This window comes from Sparus aurata, chromosome 3, assembly GCF_900880675.1.
Source record: "Sparus aurata chromosome 3, fSpaAur1.1, whole genome shotgun sequence".
NCBI lineage: Eukaryota > Metazoa > Chordata > Actinopteri > Spariformes > Sparidae > Sparus > Sparus aurata.
The window spans coordinates 24,653,694-24,678,773 of NC_044189.1; the positions used below are offsets into that span (position 1 = coordinate 24,653,694).

The window sequence follows — 25,080 nt, forward strand, 5'->3', positions numbered from 1 at the left end:
AATATCTACCAGATCAAAATTGGATTTATCTTCTGTTTTACTGGATCAATTTCAACAATGCCCACATGACTTTATTTAGGAAACCTCTGGATGACACTAACACGTGAAGGGATTCCTAGAACTGGCAGGTGGAGGTCTTCTTAGAGGCTTTCTATCTGTCAGTGTGTGTGTGTGTGTGTGTGTGTGTGTGTGTGTGTGTGTGTGTGTGAGAGAGAGAGAGAGAGAGAGAGAGAGACACACGCGTCGTGTCAGTGTTGGGTCGTGGGGAGGTGGGGAGGTGGGGAAGTGAAGCCACTCAGTGAAGCTTTGTCGTGGCGCTCCAGCGAGGTGAAATTAAGTTTGGCCTGTCTGCATAGCTAATCAGCTCTGTCTGGCTTGAAACCCGACCACTCACAGACATGAAAGACAACTGATGCTGTACTAGAGCGGGGTTGGGAAGTCACCACTAAGCAGTGTTCAAATGCAGACATTAGTGAAGGGTGTGTTAGTCTGTGAAGGAAGCCTTCCCCAGACGCCTGCTATCATTTGGAGGTTTGCAACTGGTATTATAATTTCTTCAGTTTTTGCATAATGTAAGAATCAGATGCTTGTTTAATATCATTAGCCATTTACACGAGTCAAGTTAAAAGGTCACCCCAATTGCAGAACTGGCACTTCATATAACCTTTTACTATGTCATCAGTAACAGACTAGTTATGGATTATGGATCCATCTCAAAGTCTATGATATTAAAGCATACCAGTCAGTAATCTTAGATTGATAATGGAAAAAATGACTAAACAAAAGCATCACGAGAGTCCCCCCTTATGGCCCACTTTGGTTCAGTTTTACCACTCAAGTTCTGATGAGCCAGCTGTATCTCAACTAGGGCTGAACGATATATCGTTATCGTATCTATATCTAGATATGAACATTCAAGATATTTATATCGAAAAAGCAACGATATAAACGATATAGATGACCCCGCTCGCCCTGCACATACAGCTCTGGCAGTCACAACAAACATCCTTTTCACGATTGCCCTTGAATGCACCGCTAAGGCCAGCCAACCACAAACCTTATTTCATGCTTGCTGTGGATCGACAGCTGAAGCCAACCATTGACAAACATACGAGGGCGGGAGTGAGGGAGACGGAGACTGAGACGCCCACACAACTTGGCGACTTTCTAGCTAGTTTAGCGACTTTTCAGACCCTCTTAGCGACTTTATTTCTAAAAAGCGACTAGCAACACATTTTGCAACTTATTCAGATCATCAGGGGAAAGGCGAGAAATATATTATATTATAATTCTCCTGCTGCTCAGAGTCATCGCAGTCCACGGCTCCTCTGCCCTCCTGAGCGGCTGCACAGGCGGCAGGCCGGTGTGTGTGTGGGGGCCGGCCGGGCCTGTGCAGCCGCCTGAAGCTGCTGAGTCTCAATCTTCACTCTCACTCTTTCTCTCCAGATTAGGATGTCATCGTTCATCTTGTAAAAATGCACATAGTTCGTTTGATCTTCTCCCTCCCTTTACTGTTGTTACTTCAAATATATTTGTCTCTGTAGTGGGTTTGTGATTATTTAGTTAAGATTTCTCTGTCAACCATTTGTATATGGCTTAAAATAATCTCTTTATTTTTCTGAAAAATGCTTGGTTTTCACCGTACCCGTAGTCGTATCGTATCGTATCGTATCGATATCGAGATATCTGGCATGAATATCGAGATATGAAATTTTGTCCATATCGTTCAGCCCTAATCTCAACTGCTCAGCACCAAACGACAGGCAGATAAAGTTAGCGCTTAGCCTTTAGTAGCTAATGAGCCAGGAAGATTACTCAAGAGTTAGTTGAGATCAAATCATAACATCTGTCACACTGACTCCGTACCCAAAAGTGGCATATACACACTGTGTAGACTTCCAGTTTGTGATATTTAGTGGCATCTAGATTTGTGGTTGCAGATTGCAACCAACTGAATACCCCTCATCTCACCCTCCAATACAGTGGTTGCTAAAAACTCTGAAAGTGAAAAAGATCAAACTGCTCCTGAAATGCCTCATGAGTAGTCTCACCTTTTAATTCTGTGACTTTGTGGCGTCACATCACGTCACCATGTTAGACATTTGCGTAGTGTTTGCCTATCAGCTAGTCAGGCACATACGAATTGATGTAGAACAGCTGCTCTGTTGTTGGGTGCAGTGCTGTCTCAGGCGTGTGTGAGCTGACCAATCAGAGCAGACTGGGTATTCCAGAAAGTAGGGGGCGGGCTTAAAAAAAGCATGCACACCTACTCTAGTAGTAACCCAAAATAAGATAAGAAACCTGATGATAAACATAATATGTCTCCTTTAAAGGTGGTCAGTGATGCAAGATCATAAAACTAAGAATCACTGGGCAGCACATAATCATCGCTCACTGTATTTTAAGTCCTGAGCGTGTCAACATGGTTTTGAGTGGCATTTGGCACTTCCTTGTTGTTGTTTTTTTTATCACAGGGACGAATACCATCCTTGGCCACCTAAAACGATTAATCAACATGCATGCTAAAGTTAGCATGAAGCACATGAGCTAATAATCAGCCGGAAACACATACCTCCTCATCCATTTGTCGCACTGCATTCAGCATATTTCTAGCCGACTACAAGTAATTATTTTTGAAAACGTACCATAATTTGAGATTTTTAAATTTTACACTTAAGTAGTCATTCATTTCCGTTCATTTTGCTTTGCTATGACAAAAACATTGAAATTGAGTGCAATATTGCATTCAAAAATCTTACAAAGGCAGCTTTCACATCTTCAAAACCTGTTTCGTATCAGTAAATAGCCAGTAGCAAGCACAACTAGCATTTACCTTTAATAGACAGAACAATTAGATCCATGTTAACCTTTTCTCTACATTACATGTTAAATTCAGTTGTACCATGAAGACCTATCATGTAAAAAAAAATATATATACATAAAAGATAGTGGCCATCACTCGCTCTGCCCCTGCTGCCTCCTCCACTCTGAATGAATCAAGATTGCTTTTACAATCAGCGGGTCGTATTACTGTGGAATAGATCTGCTCTGGCTTAGAACAACCAGATCACTCATGCTAGCGTGCGTGCGTGCGTGTGTGTGTGTGTGTGTGTGTTTGTGTGTGTGTATAGCCTGATAGGTTTAGGGGCCCATAAACCTCTTGGTCAAGTGGGTCTGACCCTGGCACAGATTATTGTGTTTGACCTCTGACCCTGCCCTGTACATACTGTGTGTGTGCACGCCTCTCTTTGTTTATAGGCCTGCAGGTGTCTGCCCATGACCCTTCAATCCAATATGGTGTGGCTCCAAACCCTCTTAGTGTGTGTGTGTGTGTGTGTGTGTGTGTGTGTGTGTGTGTGTGTGTGTGTGTGTGTGTGTGTGTGTGTGTGTGTGTGTGTGTGTGTGTGTGTCGTTATAAGCAGCATATGAGACCAATAACCCTGTACATTTCCACCCCTCACCCTCCTCTGGTGGAGTGAGAGAATAAGGAGGAAGTGGGGGAGGGGAAGACAGAGGGGGGAGGAACAAGCCAAGGTGAATTGAATTTCATCATGTAAAGATAAAACTTGGTAAAGAAATAAAGAGACACTGGCCGAAGATTTGAAGGAGTTAAGATTAAAGGAGGAAAAGTTGGCGCGCAAAGTGAGCTTGTCATCTGTCCCCGCACCCATATTGCCTTTCACATATGCTCATCACATACATGAAAGTGCATTATCTACACACACACACACACACACACACACACACACACAAACTCACTTAGAGCCCAATGGCACACTGCTCCCCAGACGGCTGCAAAACTGCTGCGTGCGACTGGAGGAAAAAGTCCAGCAGTAAAGTCGAAAAACTGCTGGAGCTGGTTGTCATAGTTAACATTTTGTCTTCTTCTTCTGTGTGTGTGTGTGTGTGTGTGTGTGTGTGTGTCTGCCTGTGTGTGTCTGTCTGTGTGTGTGTACAGCTCATAGTTCTCATGCACACTGTATTAAGGGGCCAGCTGGGTTGGCCTGCGCGCTACACATGAGCCTGATTATGACTCAGTATTGCATTACTGACATTCCTCTATAGCTCTCGCTCTTTTTTTCTTTCTCTATTCATCTCACCTTTACCCTCCCTTTTCTTTTTCTTTATCTCCTTCTCCCTCTCTCTCTCTCTCTCTCTGTCTACCTCTCCCGAGGCTGGGCAGATTTGCTGAGCAACCAACTCCCCCCCCCCCCCCCCGTCGCTCCCTCCCCTCCCTCCCCTCCCTCCCTACCCCTCCCTTGACCCCTTCAGCAAAGCCCCAACTCCCGACATGTGATCCATACGGCTTCAGATCGAATCACCCCTCTGTTTTCTTTCAACTTCCTCTGCAAACCCCGAAGCCACCAGTGTGCGTTACACATGTTGCTCTGGTCCTAACACTCTTGAATAGTATTTCACATGCAGCTGAGGAGGACGAGGAGGAGGAGGAGGAAGAGGAAAAGGAGAAGGAGAAGGGGAAGAGGGAGGGGGTAGAAATTAAAACCGTCAGGCAGCTCAAAGAAAATGTCAGTGGATGCATAAGAATAAGGGATGTTTGTGTGTGTGTGTGTGTGTGTGTGTGTTGTGGGGAGTTGTGGGCGTGTTTTAAGGGAGAAAGACTGTTACTTTTGGTGCGGTGCCATCAGTAAAAGGAGCTGTCGGTGATCTTTTTTGTGGTCGGGGTGAGGGGATTTGAACGCAGCCCTGAAGAAAAGAGTGCACAGTACGTGACAGGTAGCAGCTCACCGTTTAAAAATCCCACACTGGGTTAATCCAGCAGGAGGAGGGGGGAGGAGAGAGGAGAGGAGAGGAGAGGAAAAGAGAAGAGAAGAGAGGAGAGGAGAGGAGCGGAGCGGAGCGGTGGCTCATACCACTCCTCGCAGCTCAGCCTTTATGCTGCCCAGCACGAGAAGAAGGGGCAGACTGTCTCTCTCTCACGCGCGCGCTCCGTCTCTTTCACTCTCGTCCTTCCTCTGTCACTTCCTCCCTCCTCCCCCTCTTCTTCCCTCTTACCTCTCTTGCATTCTCCTTGCCAATCTGTCCCTCCCTCTCTCTCTTCCTGACTTCCTTCCCTCCTCCTCCTCTTCCTCCTCCTCCTCCCTCTCTCTCTCCCCCCCCCTCCTCTCTCTCTCCCTGTCTCTCTGTGTCACTGGAGAGCGTCTCAGTGTGAAAATGCCATCCTGCTCTCCAGACTGTTGCCTCTTTCAGGCTGTGGAGGTAAGAGACTTGTGTGTGCGTATGTGTTCCTTTCTCTTCTGGATGTGCTTTGTGAGCTGTGCGTGTGTGTTTGTAGTTGTGTGCGCGAGCTCGCAGGGACGAGGATCTTTGCATTTGGAGCCCTCGATGTTTGCAAAAACTTTTCTCAAACAAAACTCATGCGTCATGAAATTACTTTTTTCTTTCATGGGGGTGTGTGGGGAGAGCGGAGGGAGTCTTCAGGCTCTGCAGGGCACTGAGCGCTGTGACGTTGTTTCTGGTCGGATTTCGTAGTCGCCGTGCTGGTGCTTCTGGTGTTTTGTGTCATTTCTAGGCCAGTGCTGCTGTCGTTTTTCGGTGTTTTAGTGGGTTGCCACCTCGCAGTGCCATTGTTCGACTTAATTTTCCGTACCCCCACCCTCCAGCTCTCGCCCATCACCAGCTTTGTGTTTCATGTGATTTTCAACAGTTGCTCCCTGGTGGTTTTGTGTGAAGTACAGGGCAGCAGAATCCAAGCCGTGGAGAGGGGTGTGTGAGGATACATACAAACACACACATACATGCAATTTCTCCCTGATACATGGAAGATAATCTGCGTCTTTGTGGTTCGCAGCCACTTTCTGATGTTTATTTGCTCCGATTCATGCGTGTTTGTGTGTTACGCTGCATGTAAGAGCGACCTCTCCATGTCGTGTGTGTGTGTGGTTGTGTGAATGTGCTCATACAGTGGTGTGAAGCAGCTGGTCTGTGGTTATCTGTGGAGCAACACTCCCAGAGAAGGCGAAATTACACCCAGTTTAAATGTCGCTTTGGGCACTTGGCGAAACTGGTTCAAAATGGCGCAACAATGGCAGGTCCTCCAGCCTTAAACTGTACCCGCGTGCTGCTCCAGGCACTGATATTTTTAAGGGCAAAATGCAATATGTGTTGATGCACGGGGTTATTTCGCTGTCAAAGTGTGAATATGTGGTAGTTTTCCGACTGTGGATTTTCTCGCATGTGACAGGAAACGTGTCATTTTGGTCTGTGTGCAAGCAGGTTTACATGCGTACTCTTGGATGTGCGTGTAAGTAAGTTTGGTTGAGCTGTGGACAAAAGGGTTGAACTGAGAGCGCAGGGGCCAATCGACCTTTCCTGGACGTCATCCTTTTTTTTTTTTTTTTTTTTTTTTTAAAGCGCTTCCCATGTTCGAGTGATAATGTGAACCGGACTTTTAAAGAGTGGACTTGACAAAGCACCTGGTTATGGAGGTAAATGTAGCCACTGATCTGTTAAATTCTCCCTTTTCTCGGCCGATTCAAAATTCCGAAAGCGAGTCAGGAGGAGTCTCGCCTTCGACTGTTCTTAGACTTTCCCCAGCCTGTGAAAACATGACCTTCACTGCTCATATGAACATACCCTCATTGTTACCCCCCTTGTGTTTTCAGATAGTGAAGGTTTGGAGCGAAGATGGGGCCGGTAAAGTGGTGGAGATCCCCGCAGACATGACAGCCAGAGACGTCTGCCAGCTCCTGGTCTACAAGAGCCACTGTCTAGACGACAACGCCTGGACACTGGTGGAGCACCACCCCATCCTTGGCCTTGGTAAGGTTGTGTTTTGTGTGTGCTCAACCTTGCACGGATTTGGCAAACACTCGCGTCTATGTTTACGGTATTAATTCGCTGAGAGATTCTACTTTTGTGCATTGGTTATATGCAATGATGGAACAATTTATCAAAGAGTGGTAAACAGCATTATCACATCCTGTAAGGCTAACCTACAAAAATGTGAGAAGAATCTGTTACGTTATCAGTTATATTTAACAAAAAGAACACATATTTTTGCTCTTGCTCTGTCGTGTCTTTCCGTAGCAAGCATGATTTTTACACCACAAACTGTGATGCATGCCGAGAAAATATGTCATGAAGATTCATATTAGCCTTGAGAAAGTGCATAAAAGCCATTCTGCAGGTGAAAAGAAGAGTAAAATGCAGGCTTCCTCTACATCACAATATGGTTTTCTATAGATATATATGTCAGCTGTATATGTGTCTGTGTCTATACCTCTTTTGTGTGTCTCTGCATGGCTGGCTATACTGTGGTGTGTAAACCCTCAGTGTGTATGTTCACTTGGGCATAGCACGAGTGCTCGTATGCTTTCTATACAGCTCCGGGAGGGAGGTGTGGTGGTCGTAGGATTAAACATTTTCCATGTTCTGCTCGCATGCCTGTTCCCTTCCAATAATTCACGGGGGGGGGGGGGGGAAGAGGGGAAAAAATAGAAAAACACAAGACTCGTGCATTTGTTTCTTCACTTTTGCTGTGTCTCCCTTTGAAGCTTTATTTATTTTCTTAATTTTTTTTCTCCCTGGGTCCGTCTTTGTCCTCGATGAGGCTTTCCGACTCCCGAGTCGTATTTTTAGAGTCAAAGGATCGCTTTGTGCGTTGCTGCTTGATCTGCGTTTCTGGAAAAAAGTGCACTGGAGAGATGGAATGTGAGGTGAGGAGAGGGAGGGAAGGAAAGAGAGAGAGAGATGAAGGGAGAGGGGAAGAGAGACAGAGGGGGGAGAGATCGAGGGGGGGAAGGGCGGAGAGAGAGGCCTGGACTTAGCGTCATACCAGAGCTGAGGGGAACCAATCGTGGTCCTCTGTCGGACGAGCCCCTAGCCTTGCTAGCCAATCAATCTTTCCTTAGCCCTCCACAGGAAATTCCCCTGCTGGTAGCCAGCGCGTGCACACACACACACACACACATAAAAAGACACATGCACACACTTAGAAAAGTCTGTCCACCCCGAAACTGCAGCCAGAATACATTTTTAGCAAGAAAAGTGACCACAGTTTCACCAAAATATGTGTGTATATAGTGCCTCATCCTCCCTGTGTGTGTGTGTGTGTGTGTGTGTGTGTGTGTGCGTGTGTGTGTGTGTGTGTGTGTAAATAAAACCAGACTTTGTGGGTTAATCTGAAAGGCAGAATTAGTACTAAAACCTTCATTGCTCTCATTTCACGTGTGTGTGTGTGCGTGCGTGCGTGCGTGTGTGTGTGTGTGTGTCCATTCACGCAGAACTGGAACATCCTGTCGCTATCAATTTCTAATCGGCCTTACTCTGAGATCATATGCCTTCAACTTCGAGAGAGAGGAGAACAGATGCACACACACACACACACACACACACACACACACATAGAGAAAGTCATCGGCCCTGTGTGGTGAACAGTGAGCAGGTTAGGCCTGTGTGAGCTCTTAATGTGTGGTTGTGTGTTTGTCTGTGGCTTGTACTTTGCTTATGGCTTCGCCGCTCTCAGCAATCAGCCTAAATACATGACATCATCTTCCTGCAATGCCCCCCTCCCCACCACCTCCTCCTTCTCCTCCTCCTCCTCCCCTCCTCTCCATCTCATACCACTTCTCCTCTCCACCTTCACTTCCTCCCTCCCTGCCTCACTGTGCCTCTTCTCTTCACGGCCCCTCCTCAGTTAACCTCTTACTCCCATGCCCGTCTCTTAGTAACAGGCGATTTGTTCTTGCTGTGTCATTGTATACGATAGTGTAACCGGTTGATGCAGGGGTGAATAGAGGAGGAAGGTGAACTATTGCCTCCCGTTATTACCTCCAGTGATGATTTTAATAAATGAATGCTATCAAATCGGTTTATGCTTCATTTTAATGTTCAGGCAGTATTCTATTAGGTACACACTACACTAAATATGACTTCCACTATTTACTGTATGAATTTAGCTGAAGAAGGTAAACTGTGTACTAGACAACATTTCTCAGATGTATACCAATAACCTTTGTGAAGTAGATAAGTGACTAGGTAACATTCAACTGATTTATATTAGGACTTTATGTCCTAACACATCAAAAAGTTGTTGTGTCTCCTGTTGTTAGAGGACACTGTTCGAAACAGTTTACATTGAACAAGGTCCTCTGTTGACAAGGACATCTCAGAATATTAAAAAGAGAAGTAAAAATGAAGTGGGAGAGGAAATGCATGCCAAAGAGCTGCTTGTTATGCAGCAGATCAGCCCTAAAAAAAGAACAATGGAACAGTGGAACTATAATTAGCATGTAAATTGCGTTGTTGAAATGCTTACATTTGGATTTCTGAATAGATTCTTTGAACCCAGTTTCAATCAAAAATCCAAATGAATTCCAATTTTAAACGCGTGAATAAGCCTTCAAGCAGTCAACATTGATTTAAAAATCGGATGTGTTTTTGCCTCCAGCTACAGTACATCCCAGAGGACCATACAAAGATAACCCTGTGACTAACTCTGTGTGTCTGTGCCCTCATTCAGAGAGATGTCTGGAGGACCACGAGCTGGTGGTTCAGGTTCAAGCCTCCATGAGCAGCGACAGTAAATTCCTCTTCAGGAAGAACTATGCCAAATATGAATTCTTCAGGAACCCCCTGGTGAGTCTCTTGCATCCCTTAAAACAAATTTCTGCGCCTGCTTCGGTTTAGCACGCAGCCTCTCACACCCACACACTGTTTGCCATACACACACACACAGACACACACAGCTGGTGTTCAGCCTTGATATTTTTGGACTGGAGCTGCTGATAGCTGAAATTTCATGCTGACATTCAAAACCTAAATATTTGATTGTTTTTAGCCAAAAATTACAGCAGCTCAGCGTTTCCACAAGAATATGTTTACTAGGTGAATTGCTGAAGTCTGTGTAGTGCTCCAAAAATTACTTTTGCCTCTAAATACTTATTTTAGTCACATGAAGATAGAAAGTCTAAAGCCACGCTAACAGCAGTTTGAGGCTCCGTTTGGTTCTTCAAGCTAATGCAGCTAATGTCCTGCTAACATGCTCATGATTGACGAACAGTGGCTGTGCTAACATGCCAAACTGTGGCAGGTATGTTCACCATGCTCGTTAACTGTGTTTAGTGTTGTGAAGCCATTAGTCAGCTAAGTTGCTCACATTCATGACATGAAGTTAATCATTTAAATGTATATCTTTGAGCCAGTGTCCCATCTGTTAACAGCAATGCTAACGGCAAAAGTAGTAATGATTCCAAGTGTGTCGTACAACTAACAAGATGATGGTGGCCCACAGCTCCTGTGCTAACTAAGCTAACTAGCAGCTAAAGTTAGCAGCAGTTAGCAGCATCCCTCTGATACTTTTGTTTGGTGTTGACGACAAGGCACAGCTCCTGAATGTCAAATGAAACTAGCCAGCATTTTGCATGTTGCTGACATCCTGCGGTCGTTGCTGCAAAGCTTCGGAGTTCTGTCGGTGGCAGTGAGGGAGATTTTACTTAAAACCATATCACAGGCAGGTGAGATACACATATCTTTAGCCAGATTAATACTAACTCACCACAGGGGCATTGTATATTAGAAATAAAAAAATCTGCAGGACTGTCAGAATGAGAGCGCCAGTGTAACCTAGAAAGTCACGACAAATGAACTCCCGCTCCTGCAGTGTCCTCCTGTCCACACTTACAGACAGCCCTGGTGCAGGAGGAGGGGGAGAGACCCCGACGTGGCCTGCTGTTTCTCTGCTCACTCTGAGCAGCATTCATGCGAATGGATAACAATAATAGAATATTTTTCTCGCCTTTTTCCCTGATGGTTTGAATATGTCACTGAAATTGTCCCGTGTCGCTTTTTAGAAAAAAAGTTGATGAGAGGGTCAGAAAAAAGTTGCTAAATCATGCAAGAGACTCGCCTGCACCTTGGGTTGATGGGAATGTTGTATGTTGAAATGCTGAGATTTGATCACAAACAAATAAGTTAGTTTTAGTGACCGATCATCAAAAACAATATATTAAGACTATCGTTAACTTTGAGTAAATTATTATCCAACTGTAAAACAGTATATATGTCAGGTATGTTTGTTAATTCCTTTCATCTTTCTGGTTTTGTGGAAGCTGAAGCTCATTTTGCACTCGCTCTAAGTCTCTCTGGGTAACAGCGTGAGCTACAATCTGAAAAGCAAAGCTGTTCATCATTTTAAGGACACAAACCTGCCTGTGACAGCCAACGAGTTGGCGACAGCCGGTTTGCGTGGCATCTTTTGCTGATGTGGACTCAGCATGGGGCCCTGCCGTTACGCGCTGGCCCGGTATAGAGGAACGTTATTGCCGCAGTGATTTAGGTGTGTGTCAGAGCCAGCAGGTGACCTCAGCGCTGTGGTAATGAGCACAGTAAAACACCAGAGTGCTGGCCGCGGCCTGTCAATCACGCTAAGAGTAGCGCTGCTGGCTAAAGGGGATTACATCAGCGGGTGAGATCATACTGCATCTACTCCCAGTGCCCTCTCTCTTACACTCTCTCTCTCTACCTCTCACCCCCGCCACTTTGTCTCAGAGTCCTTGTGCTCATCAGACTCGCACACACACACACAAGAGAGATGTATTCTACATAGAGAAACACTACCCCAGTCTGAGCTTGCATATGCACTAAGTGGTTTCTAGTGCCTCTCTCTCTCTCTCTCTCTCTCTCTCTCTCTCTCTCTCTCTCTCTCTCTCTCTCTCTCTCTCTCTCTCTCTCTCTCTCTCAGTCTCTCACTCATTGTCGGCCTCTCTCTCTCTCTCTCTCTCTCTCTCTCTCTCTGTGTTTTTCCATTCAGAACTTTTTTCCGGAACAGATGGTGGCTTGGTGTCAGGAGTCTGACGGCTCAATCCCTCAGTCACAGCTCTTACAGGTGGGACGATGACTCAGTGTTGGGACACATGCGATGCTTAATGTAAACGCCAATTTAATCCTGCATCCTCACTCGAAAGTAGCCACCCTTAAAGATAGAAAGCGAATATGCTCTCACTGAGGATTTTTTTTTTGTTATCCTTGTGAGGACATCTGTTTGTCCAAAAATATGCACGGTCACACACATGCTTCCTGAAATCGGCTAATTACACTCGCTCAGTGTTGTTACTGCAATCTCCAGACTCCTTTTTTAAAATGGGTTCTACAACATCTATGAGCATGTAGTTCCCAGGATGTTGGACGCAGAAACACAAACATTTATGTTATGTACTGTATGTTATCAGTTCCCCTGCAGCACTGTTCCCTATAGATGCTGTTTGTGTATTTTTGCAGAACTTTCTGAACTCCAGCAGCTGTCCAGAGATTCAGGGCTATTTGTACTTGAAGGAGCCTGGACGCAAGTCCTGGAAGAAACTCTACATGTTCCTGCGACGCTCCGGGCTCTACTACTCTACTAAAGGAACATCCAAGGTGATTAATTACTGCCCCACTGATTCTGAAAGCTGGATGAGGGGAGATCAAATGTGGTGTTGGTCTCAATTTTCAGATGACGTACTTCACAACTGTCAAACTTTTTGTGTAAAATATGCGTCTGTTGATTAACCCTAACCCTCAAATGTAATATTGCATTTGCTCAAGTGAAAAAAACATTTAAAACAGGTTACATTATTAAAAGCGGTCCGTCATTCTTTTCTGCATGCTCCTGCTGACATCCTTTTCTCTTTGCCTCCCCACAACTAAACAGGAGCCCAGACACCTGCAACTGCTGTCAGACCTGGAGGACAGTAACATCTTCACCATCATCACGGGCAGAAAACTCCACAACGCTCCCACAGATTACCAGTTCTGCATCAAGGTAACACTGCAACCAGTGCAAGTAATTTATCAGTATTTTAGTGTCTAGTGACTCCCTCAAACCCCATCAAGAAACTGAATCACACAGCCATCCTATCAGAGGTGGATGACTGGGTGTTTTGTGATGTTCCATAAAAGCTGCTTCCCCTCTGCGAGGACACAAGGGTTAAAACCACCCAGCGGGGGTTTCAAACACACACTCAGCACTGTGTGTCCCACTCCAGGAGTTATCCGTGTTGGGTCACCTGCTGATCTGGGATAAACCCAGTGGGATAAGCCGGAATGGTACAGGGAATCTGGCCCGCCTAACCCCCTCACCTCTTTCACACACACACACACACACACACTAGACGGCCGGCGTGTCAGATGCTGTCAGCGGGGGTGACAGTGCAGGATTTGGTAAAGGGGTTTTACTTGGCAGCTGGGGGTGGCTGGATTGTTGCTATGGAGACATGAATAAATTTATCGGTGAGAGGTCGCATCTGAGGAGCAGTGTGTGTAACGTCCTTGTTACTAATCGAGGGAAAAGGAGAAAGTCTTTGCTCTGCAGCTGGTAAAGTCCTTGCTAGTAGGACTTTAGTATAATATATTAAATGTCATTAATTGAATGTCAGAGGAGCTGACAAGCCTACAGTCTTTGATATAATGTCTGAAAAGCTGCTCATGTGAAGATGTTTAAAATGGGGTCAAGGCTCTATCCAGACATTTTCTCTTTATTGTTATGAGGACACTCTCATCTAGACATTTTTAATATCGCAATAGTTTCAAGTAGATGGGGAAAATAAGCTTGTAATTTAAGAGATTCAATATCCTGCACTTATGAACAACAAAACCTTTTTTTTAAAGTAGAGATGGTGAAGCTTTAAAACACACGTTTTGCACTTTTATGCCAGAGGAAGAGTTACTACAGAAATCACTGCTGATACAGATTGAACGCTACAGAAGACCAATTGGTTTATTTAATGCAGTCATATTAATGTGGTTCAGTTAGATACACTCGGCTGAAGCTGCTAAAAAGGTTGTCATGATACCAGAATTTTAAACTTCAATACAACGTGCGCATCAGAAAACGATACTTGATACTTCTTTTGGTACCAAGGAAAAAATAACGAGCAAGGAAGGAAGATGCAAGCCTAACACATTACTTAGCACCCACCTTACAATGCTGTGCTGAGCCCCCCAGACAGCTTAACAACCATTCACACCTGGGCACACCCAGCGGTTACCGGTTGGCCCCAACAACTCTGAAACTCAGAGCTCACATGTGTCCTCAACGACTCCGTAAGGACACTCCCACACAGAGTTTAAAAGCCTGCAGCTCCCCTCCAGTTAGTCAGAACTGAAGAAGCCTCTTGGATGAGAGGAGAAACGTCTTCAAGGAACTGAAACAAGTCCAGTTGCCTACGATACAGCACTTAGGAATAAGGAAGGAAGATTTTTTTCACAACCTGCACACAGAGCTGGTACAGAACACACACCAACACTCAGTACCCAAACCCAAAAGTCATACTTTAGTAAAAGTAAAGATGTTCAAATATTACTTTGGTAAAACTGAAAGTCACCCATATGAATAGTACTTGAGTATAAGTATCTGATATTAAATGTAGTGAAGTATCAAGTCCAAGTAAGAGTAAATAATACATATATCACGTGTGTGTGTGTGTGTGTGTGTGTGTGTGTGTGTGTGTGTGTGTGTGTGTGTGTGTGTGTGTGTGTGTGTGTGTGTGTGTGTGTGTGTGTGTGTGTGTGTGTGTGTGTGTGTATATATGCTGTGTGGGTTAACTGATTGTTGGATCAGTATTCAGCATTTTATTTGTCCAGTTGCCGATGAAATTCTGCTTTTTTTGGCTCTGATGCAGCATGTAATCTGTAACTTGTATCTAAAGTTACCTAAAAATTGTACATTCGTACATAACTTGAATAAATCTACTTACTTTCATTCTTTAACTTCCAGCACATTTATACTTAATGTCTGTGTCGCCTTGGGTTGATAAATATGATTGTAGATGTTTTTTTTTATAAAGTTTCAGTGCTTTTGATATCATCAAATGTGGATAATGTATCATTTCAAACACTTGGTATAAAGACAATGTTAAATTACTGACACTTTTTAATGCTAGCTAACAGTAGAAAAACTATGACGAGATGATAAGGTGTGACTGACAGTAGACTCGATCTCTATGATCTGTGCATCCCGTTAAATGAGTGTTGTGCTGTGTTTGATTGACAGCCCAGTAAAGTGAGGAGTGACTGTAAGGAGCTGAAGATGCTGTGTGCCGAGGACGAACAGAGCAGGACCTGCTGGATGACCGCCTTCCGCCTGCTCAAAGTACTTCCTTTACTTTCAAATGGTGTTACCACGCAATGATTTGTCAGCTCATGGAACCGCGAGTTGACGCCATCTCTCCTCTCTTGTGTCCTCACAGTATGGGATAGTACTGTATCAGAGCTACAACGTTCCCCAGCAGAGGAAGTCTAACCTCTCGCCTTTCACAGCGCCTGTGGTGAGGATCTACTCTCTGACATCATCACCTTCTTACAACCCTGCTCTAATGCCCCCACTCAGCCAAGACCAATCCAGATCCATTAATCAGCTGATGGTGAATTGGGAACCAGTTCACTCTGTGGCCACCGTGTGCCTCGCTCCTCTTAAGGGGAAACACACAACATGGGCTAGACTTTTCCATTGAACATGTGAAGGATTTGTTAAGTGCTCACATGTATTTCTATTCAAACATTCATTGCTGCAGTTGACCGTTAATGAGGTAGGAGTGGTGCCCTGTAGTGAAAGCTTATGGTCCCGACTCAGGTCAGACTGCTCATTGAAACAAACAGCAGTCTATAACATAAGTACATCCGACACAGAATGTCTAAACCTCAGAGTTAATTAAAGAGTGAAGCCCAATGAACAAGAACATGCTTAGTTGTGTGTTATACTTCACACTAATCACCTCACACCAGGAGGTGTTTAATATAGCATGATGTGTGTTAAGTCCACTTTGTACGTGAGAATATTTTTACTGTTTGAATAATACAGACTTAAAGAGCAGATTATGATCAAGGACTTATGGTCACATTACTGTACCGCACTTAAGAACTTTACAGTGTATATAATCACAAAATCATCATGTCTGAAGTAATGAAATGAGGGCAACAGCTAACAGTTGTTTTTACTATCACTTAATGTACCAGTTTTTATTTTGATTGATTAGTCTGAAAAATAGCCTCTCACAAGAGCCCATGGTGATGGCGTCAAATGTCAGTAGCCGTACAAAACACAAATATATCTGTGCAGGTCAACATCGAATTGTTGTTCACAGTGTTGAATTGCAAATCTTCACATTAGAGAACAGGAACAAGAGCGTGTTTGAAGATTTTCTCTTGAAAAGTCACGCAATATCAAAATATCAAAATAGTTATCGATTGAATTTTCTGTTGCGTTCCAATGGACCTAGATATGTTTATTTAAGAAAATGTAGGTTTTTAAAAATAAGATGGTGTTAGTAAAAAAAAAAAAAAAGTTCAGTATGACTGGTTATTGCTATGACTTAAAAATCCGTACTTTAAAGGTGCATTATGTAACTTTCTCAACCCGTCCCCAGAAAAATCAACCATAGGGGTTGACTGTAAAATGAGCTTATTATGACCCAGGTTTGTTCTCCTGTATGATACATATCCTGCAAATTGTGCTAAAGAATGGCAGGTTTTGAATTGACTTAACTCTCAGAAGAGGGGAACACGTTGGTAATTAATTTGAGCAGGAGACTAAAGGCTTGTCCACTTCCTCAGAGGGGCATGTGTGGATTGAAGTGAGTCTCTGCAGACAGGATTTGTCTTGCATCAGTGACTGTGTCTGGCTTGTTTGACCTTTGACCCTTGTCTCCCCCCCCCCCCAACACCACCACCACCACCATCCTTGCGTACCCCCTCCCCCTGCTCACCTCCCTCCACCTACCCTCCCACCCTGCAACGTCTCCTTACAGCGGAGCGTATCTGAGAACTCCCTGGTTGCCATGGACTTCTCCGGACGGACTGGTCGCGTCATCGACAACCCGGTCGAGGCCCAGAGCGCTGCCCTGGAGGAAGGACAGACCTGGAGGGTAAGAAGGGGGGATGGAGCTTTGGCTTTGTGATGGATAGATCTTCAGGAAGTTATCCAAACATGAAAAGTTTCAACAAAGGAGATGCTGTTTATAAATAAAAGCCATATTATCATGCACTCTCGCTTGGTTTATGTTTTGTATTGGACCGCCTCTCATACTGGATGTATCCAGATCACAGCTTTCCACAAACATTGTTGACCGAGATCTTTTGCATGTTTGAACAATCTTGGTGTAATTTCCTTCATGGAAATGTTCTGCAGAACCCTTTTTTCCACTCAAACTCATTTATCTTTCCCGGGCATCCCTTTTCTTAGTAAATTCAAGTGTGCAGCAGCTCCACTTATCTGTTGCTGAGATCACTGCTCTGACGGGGCTGAAGAAGAAAAGCTGCTCACTCCCATGTTTCTGGTTGAGGGTGACTGCAATGCATTACAATGTGTGTTTACTGGACTAAAAAGAAGTTTCACCGAAAATTCTTTGTGTTTTGGTTCGAATGAATGTTTAAGCATGTCTCGGTGTGACAGTATTATGAGTCAGATAATAGGTCATGGCTCACAGGTGGGAGGCTGATTTAAAGGAATTTAATTTGACACCTCGTGTTAAATTCTGTCGTGTTGTTTGTTTCTTCCACATAGAAACGGAGCCAGCGTATGAATGTCCTGGGCAGTCCCAGCCCCCTGCACCCGTCGTCTCTGAGCACAGGTACTCCCACTTCAAACCACGAACTAATGCAACATTAACCCAAGTGGTCTGCTTAAAGCCCATTGAATCACTGATGACGACATTCAACTTGACACGCGTCTTGAGTTACCACTTTGGATTGGATCTCACTTCCCCGCAATGTATGCAAATAAACTTGATAATCACTGGAACTAATGAACCCAATGTTTTGTTGGCAAAGAAAGAAATATCTTCATGCCTCAAATACAGTGGCGGTTCTAGACCAGTTCTAATAGGGGGGCCAGGTTGGGGCCGGCTTTTTTGTAAGGGGGCACATACAACCTCGGAAAAAAGGACAAATCCCTCATTCAGACAAAGCAAAGTTTACAATTTCAACAATTTTGATTGGGTAGTAAACTGCTGATACACTTTAATTCTGTCTTTCCTTTCAGTTCAAAATCATTGCAAGAAATCTGTCATTGTATTAGTGATGCAGACTCACTGTCAGGGGGGCCACAGGGGGGTCCAGACTCAGAGTTACGGGGGCATTGGCCCCTGTTGGCCCCCCCCCCCCAGAACCGCCACTGCTCAAATAGTAGAGTAATGGAGAATTTGGTGTACACTGCATTTAACAAAGTTTGTCCGATAATTTGTAATCCAGTACAACGATGGTTTTGGATCACCAAGGATGTTGAAGTGTGAACAGCCCCCCATTGTGTATTTCGGGGGTTTATTTTTGTCTTGTCCAGAGTTGGTCGATAAAATTCTCAAAGTCTGAGTGAAAGATGTCTGTCTTCCAGTGATACACAGGACACAGGTGTGGTTCCATGGTCGCATCATGCGAGAGGAAGCCCACAAAATGATCATACAACAAGGCCAAGTAGACGGGTAAGAACAGCTGTATGTGGAGCCTAATTTCTGAGTTTTGGTTTGACGCTACCTCCCGGTAAATGTTGCTCATCTTACATAAAGTATAAAGCCCTCAGAAAAGCGAGTCAAGTGAAGATTATTTTGTCCTACTAGAACTACATGAATCAAAAATGTGAAAAATGTAGACATGGCTGCTGCCCAGATAAGCTTAGATCTGGAAAATGTCGGTGTCTAAAAATGGCCTTTTGGCTCTTACACAGTGGATTAAGATAAGGTTATCAACCCAGCTGCTTCAGCTCATGCAACAGCATATCATCATACGTCCAGAGCCTAATATGATCAAAACAAACAAACATAGAAATGGAGTTATAGTAGGGATGCATTGTGTAGTTGATTCTTTTTGGTGAAAGAGTTGATTCACCTCTCTTTTAACGTTCTGTGTTTTCAGGTTATTCCTGTTGCGGGACAGTCAGAGTAATCCCAAGGCATTCGTGCTCACCTTGTGCCACCACCAGAAGATCAAGCACTTCCAGATCCTACCGGTGAGTCACGTAACACAACGCAGTAACAGTCTGCTCCAATAAGGCGCAGTGAGGCTGCTTCACTCCGACAAATTAAACAACTCAGACCTGTGCAGACTGATAGATTTCTTCAGGTTGATAAAATTACCTTCTGTTACATTTCATGCTGTATCCTAATTACTAAACTGCAGTTAAAGTCTTAAAACCAGCTGCCGTGGCTGGTTGGCATCGCCTGCAGTGACACATCTTAAATACAACTTAATCTCATAAGGAAACCTACAAGATTCATCTGGCCTGCTGCGCTCGCTTCACGTCACTACCAAGCATTTTCCAAAGCATGCCTTGCTTTTTTTAAACGATTTGAAACATGTTTTTTCCTTCCTCCCAGGCAGCCATCTGTTCTCATTTATCTTCTGACAGTACAGGAATCAACTTGAGATGGTTTAAAGGGCCTGTTCACTGAAATTACGACACATACTTTTTCACTTGCCGCTAGAGGTCTTTAGCCATGCAGAGGGTGAGGTTTTGAGAAAATTTGCGAGTAATACAAGACTGCTGCAAGTGTAAGACACGCTGCAGAGACACACTCCTCTGACCTCTCTGATGAGCTCCATGTTCTCTCAGTAACAAAGTTATAACATGTCTCTGTCACCTGGTGATCAGCTGTCCTCTCCTCTCTCCTCTCTCTGGTTGTTAGTGTGAGGAAGACGGTCAGGTGTTCTTCAGCCTCGACGACGGCACCACCAAGTTCACCGACCTCATCCACCTGGTGGAGTTTTATCAGCTTAACAGAGGAGTGCTGCCCTGCAAGCTCAAACACCCCTGCACCGCTGTGGCCTTGTGACACTCCACAACCCCAACACCACCACCCCCTTTTTTTGCACACCTCTCACCCTGAGATCCCACCCCCCCATCTGCCCCTTCCTCACCAGCGCAATGAGGTCGAGGAGAAAAGTTGAGTCGAGTTTCGGGGATGTGAACAACTCGGCAGGAGCCGGCATTAATGCGCCCGTGCATTTCTCCGCCTTACAGCTGTTTGGATGTTTTGAATAGCAACCGTTCGGACAGTTCAAGCGTTGCAGATTGTGGTCCCAGCAGCCCGCCCGGCTCCTGCCACGTTAGCACGGAGACTTGGTTGTTTTGTCATTGCCCTTTTGACCCTGGAGAGAGACCATATGTTAGTGACAACACAAGACAGTTAATGCCTGTTCTGCGATGGATCCCTTCCTTAGAGTCCCTCACCCTTCAGCCCCCCCCGACCTCCCTCATCCTCCAGGCCTGATAAGCTGTGGTGCCTGCCCCACCCGCACCCCTTCGCTGGCGAGGTGAGCGGGGAGCGCCACCCTCTGACTTCCTCATCGATCATCAGGGATGGACGGGAGACTCTCTGGGTCTTATCAAACCCGATCCAGGAGTTCTCTCAACCTGTGCAGTCCAGTCTGGATAAGCTGACACCCTGCCCACCCCCCCCCTAACCGCCACCATCACCACCTCCACCGCCACCTCCACCTGAGCGGACTTGATGCGGCCTCTCTGCTGTGTTCCGTCCCGCAGTCCCCCGGTGCAACAGCGATCCCCCCCTCTCCTCCTCCACAAAAGCTCAGAGAAAAGATGTGAGAGAAAAAAGAGAAGTAGCTGAAGGCGAGATAAGCAGAACAGTGGCGAGGGTTTGCTGAAAGGACAGAGGAATGTTTATCAGGAAGGCTGAAACAAGCCTCTCTTGTAGAGTTGATTACTTGATGTCATTTTAATGCTGTTTTATTACTGTTGATTCAATGCAGAACTAGTTTTGCACTCCCGGGCGGACAGACGACAGCTGTTCTCTCTAGCTACGTGAAGCTGCCTGCGTCCGTCGTCGTCCTCGTCCTCCTCCTCCTCCTCCTCCACCCCCGCTGAAAAGCATGCATGTGAATTTCCACCAGTTCTGATTGGATTACAGTGGCATGGGAGCAAAGAGAGTCACGGCTGATTATGCAGTGCCTTTCAGACAGGTTTGGGAACATCTTAGACCTCTATGTGTCTTGAAGCAACGTAACCACGCTTTGGTTAAAAAAAAAAACGAATGTGCTCTTGTGTCTCAAGACCATGAGGAAGAGGAGGGAGACTGTTAAGTAGACTCCTGAAAAAAAAAAGTGTCCACCCCCGAGCTTCTACCATTTCAGTCTTTTTTTTGTTTGTTTGTTTTTTTGTTTTTTAATCAAAAGGGTTAAATCTGTTGGTGAATTTATCTTTGAATGTCATTTTCTTCTCCAAAGTCTGTACTGAGCTCACTGCTTGCACATTTGAATTATCACATTCAGATTCTGACCACTGTTCCATTCACATTGACTCCAGAAGAGACAAATCAACAAAAGCACTCCCATTTTGTTTTTGTTTTGTTTTTAATATGGAATTGAACAAATAACTTGAAACGTGAGCTCGGGTGACTGTGCAGCAACGCGGTCCAGAGAGATTCACTCGCCTTAAGTGAAAATTGTGAGCCTAAGCTATGTTAAAATGCACATACGGTAACACATTATAGATGCTGAGGGGATGGTATAACATCGAGACTGTTTGTAATTATGTTAAATCGATAGTTTCACACTTTTGGGAAAACTCTTCACTTTCTCACCAACAGTAAAATGGGAAGATCAATACCACTCTCACTACTGTACTGTATATATGAAGCTACAGCCAGCAGCCTGTTAGCACAAAGACTAGAAACAGAAGGAAACAGCTAGCCTGGCTCATTCCAAGGCAACAAAATCCACCTACCAGCACTTTTAAAGCTCACTAAGTAGCACATTATATGATGCTGTATGTAGTTTTATCAGGGGTTTGGAAGTTACCATATGCTTCCTAAGCTAAATTAACCAGCTGCTGTGCAATAGCGTCATATTTACTGTGCATACCACAGTGGAAATAAGTCAACGTTCTATATTCTCATCTTTCTCGTGACAAGAAGGCGCAGAAGTATGTTTCCCAAACTGTCAAACTAATTTTTAATAGCAAAAATCCACTTGAACACACTTCAGGAAGAAAAGGTGCAGCTGATGCTGACTTGCATCACCGGGCCTATTTTCTCGTTGGATGCTGTATTTATGTTACTTTTGCAGATAACTTGCTGAAATGTAACATCATGTCCGGATATTTCTACGAGATAGCACCAGTGGTGAACATGGTGATGTGGTGTCAGTCCCTCACAATCAAACGGTAAGGTGTTCTTTCTTAAACGGCCATTTTGTAACAATTACACAAGGAGAAATTCATCTCCACACCAGCAGCAGCCTCAGTATACCAGAATGCTTTGCAGCCGTCAGGTGTGTGTGTGGTCCAGAGGGAGCATTACTAGTGTTACTGAATCATTTTAGAGCTGAAATTAATATTTATTAATCAACACAAAATTAATTGGCAAGTCTTTCAATAGTCAGAAATCTTTTTTAAAACAAAAATGCTTTCAAATGTAAACATGGTGCTTTTCATGATTCAGTTTATAATATTTGTAAGTACAGGCTTTTACATTATAGTAAACGAAATATATTTGGGTTATGGGTCAAAAAATTAATAATTTTTCGCAATTTTCCTGACATTTTATAGACCAAGTGAGTCTGGGATTAATCAAGAAAATCCACAGATCTATCATCATTCAGCTAGCTAGCGCAATTTCTGTGGCTATAGGCCAATAATACAATGAAAACAATATGGGTATGCTTATTCTGGTGGTTGCTGAAAAGCATTCTGGGAGATGAAGTGAAAAGGAAGGTACATTAGGGAAAGTTTGTCCACCAAAAAAGTTGACATTAATACTTAAATCACTAAAAAAGAAAATCTGTCTGTGAGCATGTTGAACTTTGTTGCCCCCTTGTGGTAGCATTGAAAAACACATTCTCATGCTATATCCACTTTAAATAGCCATACATTGTGGCTTTCAAGTAACACCTGAGTGGATGTTTTCACTCTAAATTTGTCCCTGACTGCCCTGTAATCACCCCCCAAAAAGTGACGACCATCATGTAGGAATGTAAAACAGGAGAGAGGTTAGAGAAGACTTTTAAAGTCGTTTTCCTGCCCTCTCCTACTGTCGCGTGACCAGCGAATGAAAAGCTGCAGTGACATAACACCTGCTTAGCTTCGCCCTCCTGTTCTCACCTGCGCCTCCCCTCCGTCCTGTGCCAGATTCACAGTCGTCAGGGTTAGCATGAGGCCACCAGGCTCCCCGCCAGGCTAACTAAACTCTCTCCAAGTGCTGTCATCGACTCACAGGCCACTGCCACACCATTCAACCAATCATGTGACCTGACAGACTCACCAGCTCTGCACTCCACCAATCAGGCCTTTTCTAGTCAGCCAGGGCAGACTCTCTCTCTTTCTCCCTCTCCCTCTCTCTCTCTCTCTCTTTTTCTCTCCCAGGATTGGATAATGCTTGAACCCCCCGCCCCCCTTTTCCCACCTGTGTCCAGCCTGTAAGCTATGACCTTGTGGTGAATATTTGTGTGTGGATCCGTGTGTGTGTGTGTGGATGGCCTGACTGTTATATTCACTATTCAGGATCGCTAAGTCTGCTGGTTATCATAACTTGCCTTTAAAGAGGAAGGTTGCTTTGTGTGGTCGGGTGAAGTCAGGCTAAGCTGTGGATTTAGAGGAGATGGGAGTTTAGCTGGACATATCCCAGAATTCCCAGTAGTCAGCGGAGGGCTCTTCCTTTCCGTCAGAGAGGGACGTGAAGCCACACCGCTATGGGTCAGCGGGGACGAACCACCGTCCTCTCCTCCTCCCTCCATTTTTAATCACTGTGCTACAATGCAATCCTATACACAAGCCCAAGTATATGAACATACCAGTATACAGTATCATTTGTTTTCTAAGTATGTGAAGCTATGGAAAAGATGTAGATCTAACACTGTACCTAGGTCACAGATCACTATGTATGGGGCGTTATGCTTTTGCTCATAACTCCGTGTAAAATGAAGAATGATTTATTTTGTCCTTTTTTTCCATTATTTGATTGTGTGTATATTGACATTATTGTGTTTTTTTCTTTGGTTTGCCACAAAATGACCTTTTATATATATATATATCTATATCTATATATATAGATATATATAAAAAGAATATACCACAGTATATACAGTATTAAATTAAGCTGTTTTTTTTATTTTTATTTTAAGAGATCAAACTGGATTTTTGGCATGTGTCAAATTTCTGAACATCAGTTGTGTGTATAAGCTGACAGGCTGGCAGAGTCCTCCACTCTGCCAGCGTTCAATTCTGATGCCATTTTGATGGTAAACCACGTTGAATATCCCCTCTCAGTCTGTCACAGCCCATTCCACTCATTTACTTCAAGTTTCAAGACCGTAAATGTTTGGATAACCACCTTACAAACACACACACACACACGCAAACACACACATACACACCATTGGTTTTCATTGAGAGCGCGCGCGCACACACACACACACACACACACTAATGCTTGACCCTCTGGGATATTCTTAGCAGCTTTCATCGCAAGTAGTGCAATTATACGCTGTAGCTCAAGAGGGTTGTGCATTTTCATTATGTCCATTTACTCTGATTTTTAAAGGTGCATAACAAAGTTTTTAAAATTCCTTTTTCTTAACCAAGCCTATTCTTGCAGCAGGTGCCTCTTGTTTGTGAACAGTATCAAGTCCTTAGTTGCCATCCGTCCACTCACTGCGCTCATTTACAGTTAGCTGTAAATGTGAAACATAATCCTACTGGAACTAAATCCTAATATCAGGTCAGCAACGCATACAAGTCCCATCGACGCTGGTGACGTAGGTGCACGTGAAGCTGACACGGTGTCGGCTGTGTTGTAATTTTTGGGTTGAAGTCCTCATAAGCTGAAGTCAAATCAACATTTCAGGGAAAGAAACAATAATAGAGCAAATGAACCGTAATCAGTTTTTCAGAGAACCCCACTGTGCTTTGCTTCATTCTGTCTGTACGGCTCCTGGATCTACATTGTATCCTGTTCAGGTATTTTTGTACAAATAAGGGACTGATATATTCTCTGTTTATTGGAAATTAGAATAAAAGACAACATTGCTATAAACCAAAAAATCCATGGCCTGGTGATGTTTTTTTCTCCTCTTCCTCCTTTTTCTTAAACTTAATTCAAGCATAGTGGGAACATTTACAAACTGTAACCATTGCTTTACAGG

General features: G+C 44.3%; 1 protein-coding gene across 2 annotated transcripts in view; it reads left to right on the forward strand.

Moving 5' to 3' along the window:
• The window catches only part of LOC115578710 (growth factor receptor-bound protein 10-like), a 48,274-nt gene extending 23,295 nt beyond the window's left edge, over positions 1–24,979 (forward strand). For both annotated transcript variants that reach the window (XM_030411805.1, XM_030411806.1), the window contains exons 6-17: positions 6,624–6,780; positions 9,482–9,597; positions 11,771–11,845; positions 12,238–12,375; positions 12,650–12,760; positions 14,990–15,088; positions 15,186–15,263; positions 16,743–16,859; positions 17,498–17,564; positions 18,323–18,410; positions 18,841–18,934; positions 19,611–24,979. In XM_030411805.1, coding sequence (XP_030267665.1) covers positions 6,624–6,780; positions 9,482–9,597; positions 11,771–11,845; positions 12,238–12,375; positions 12,650–12,760; positions 14,990–15,088; positions 15,186–15,263; positions 16,743–16,859; positions 17,498–17,564; positions 18,323–18,410; positions 18,841–18,934; positions 19,611–19,757 — 1,287 coding nt within the window. In that variant the 3' untranslated portion in view covers positions 19,758–24,979. The remainder of the gene's footprint in view (positions 1–6,623; positions 6,781–9,481; positions 9,598–11,770; positions 11,846–12,237; positions 12,376–12,649; positions 12,761–14,989; positions 15,089–15,185; positions 15,264–16,742; positions 16,860–17,497; positions 17,565–18,322; positions 18,411–18,840; positions 18,935–19,610) is intronic.
• The last annotated feature ends 101 nt before the right edge of the window (positions 24,980–25,080 follow it).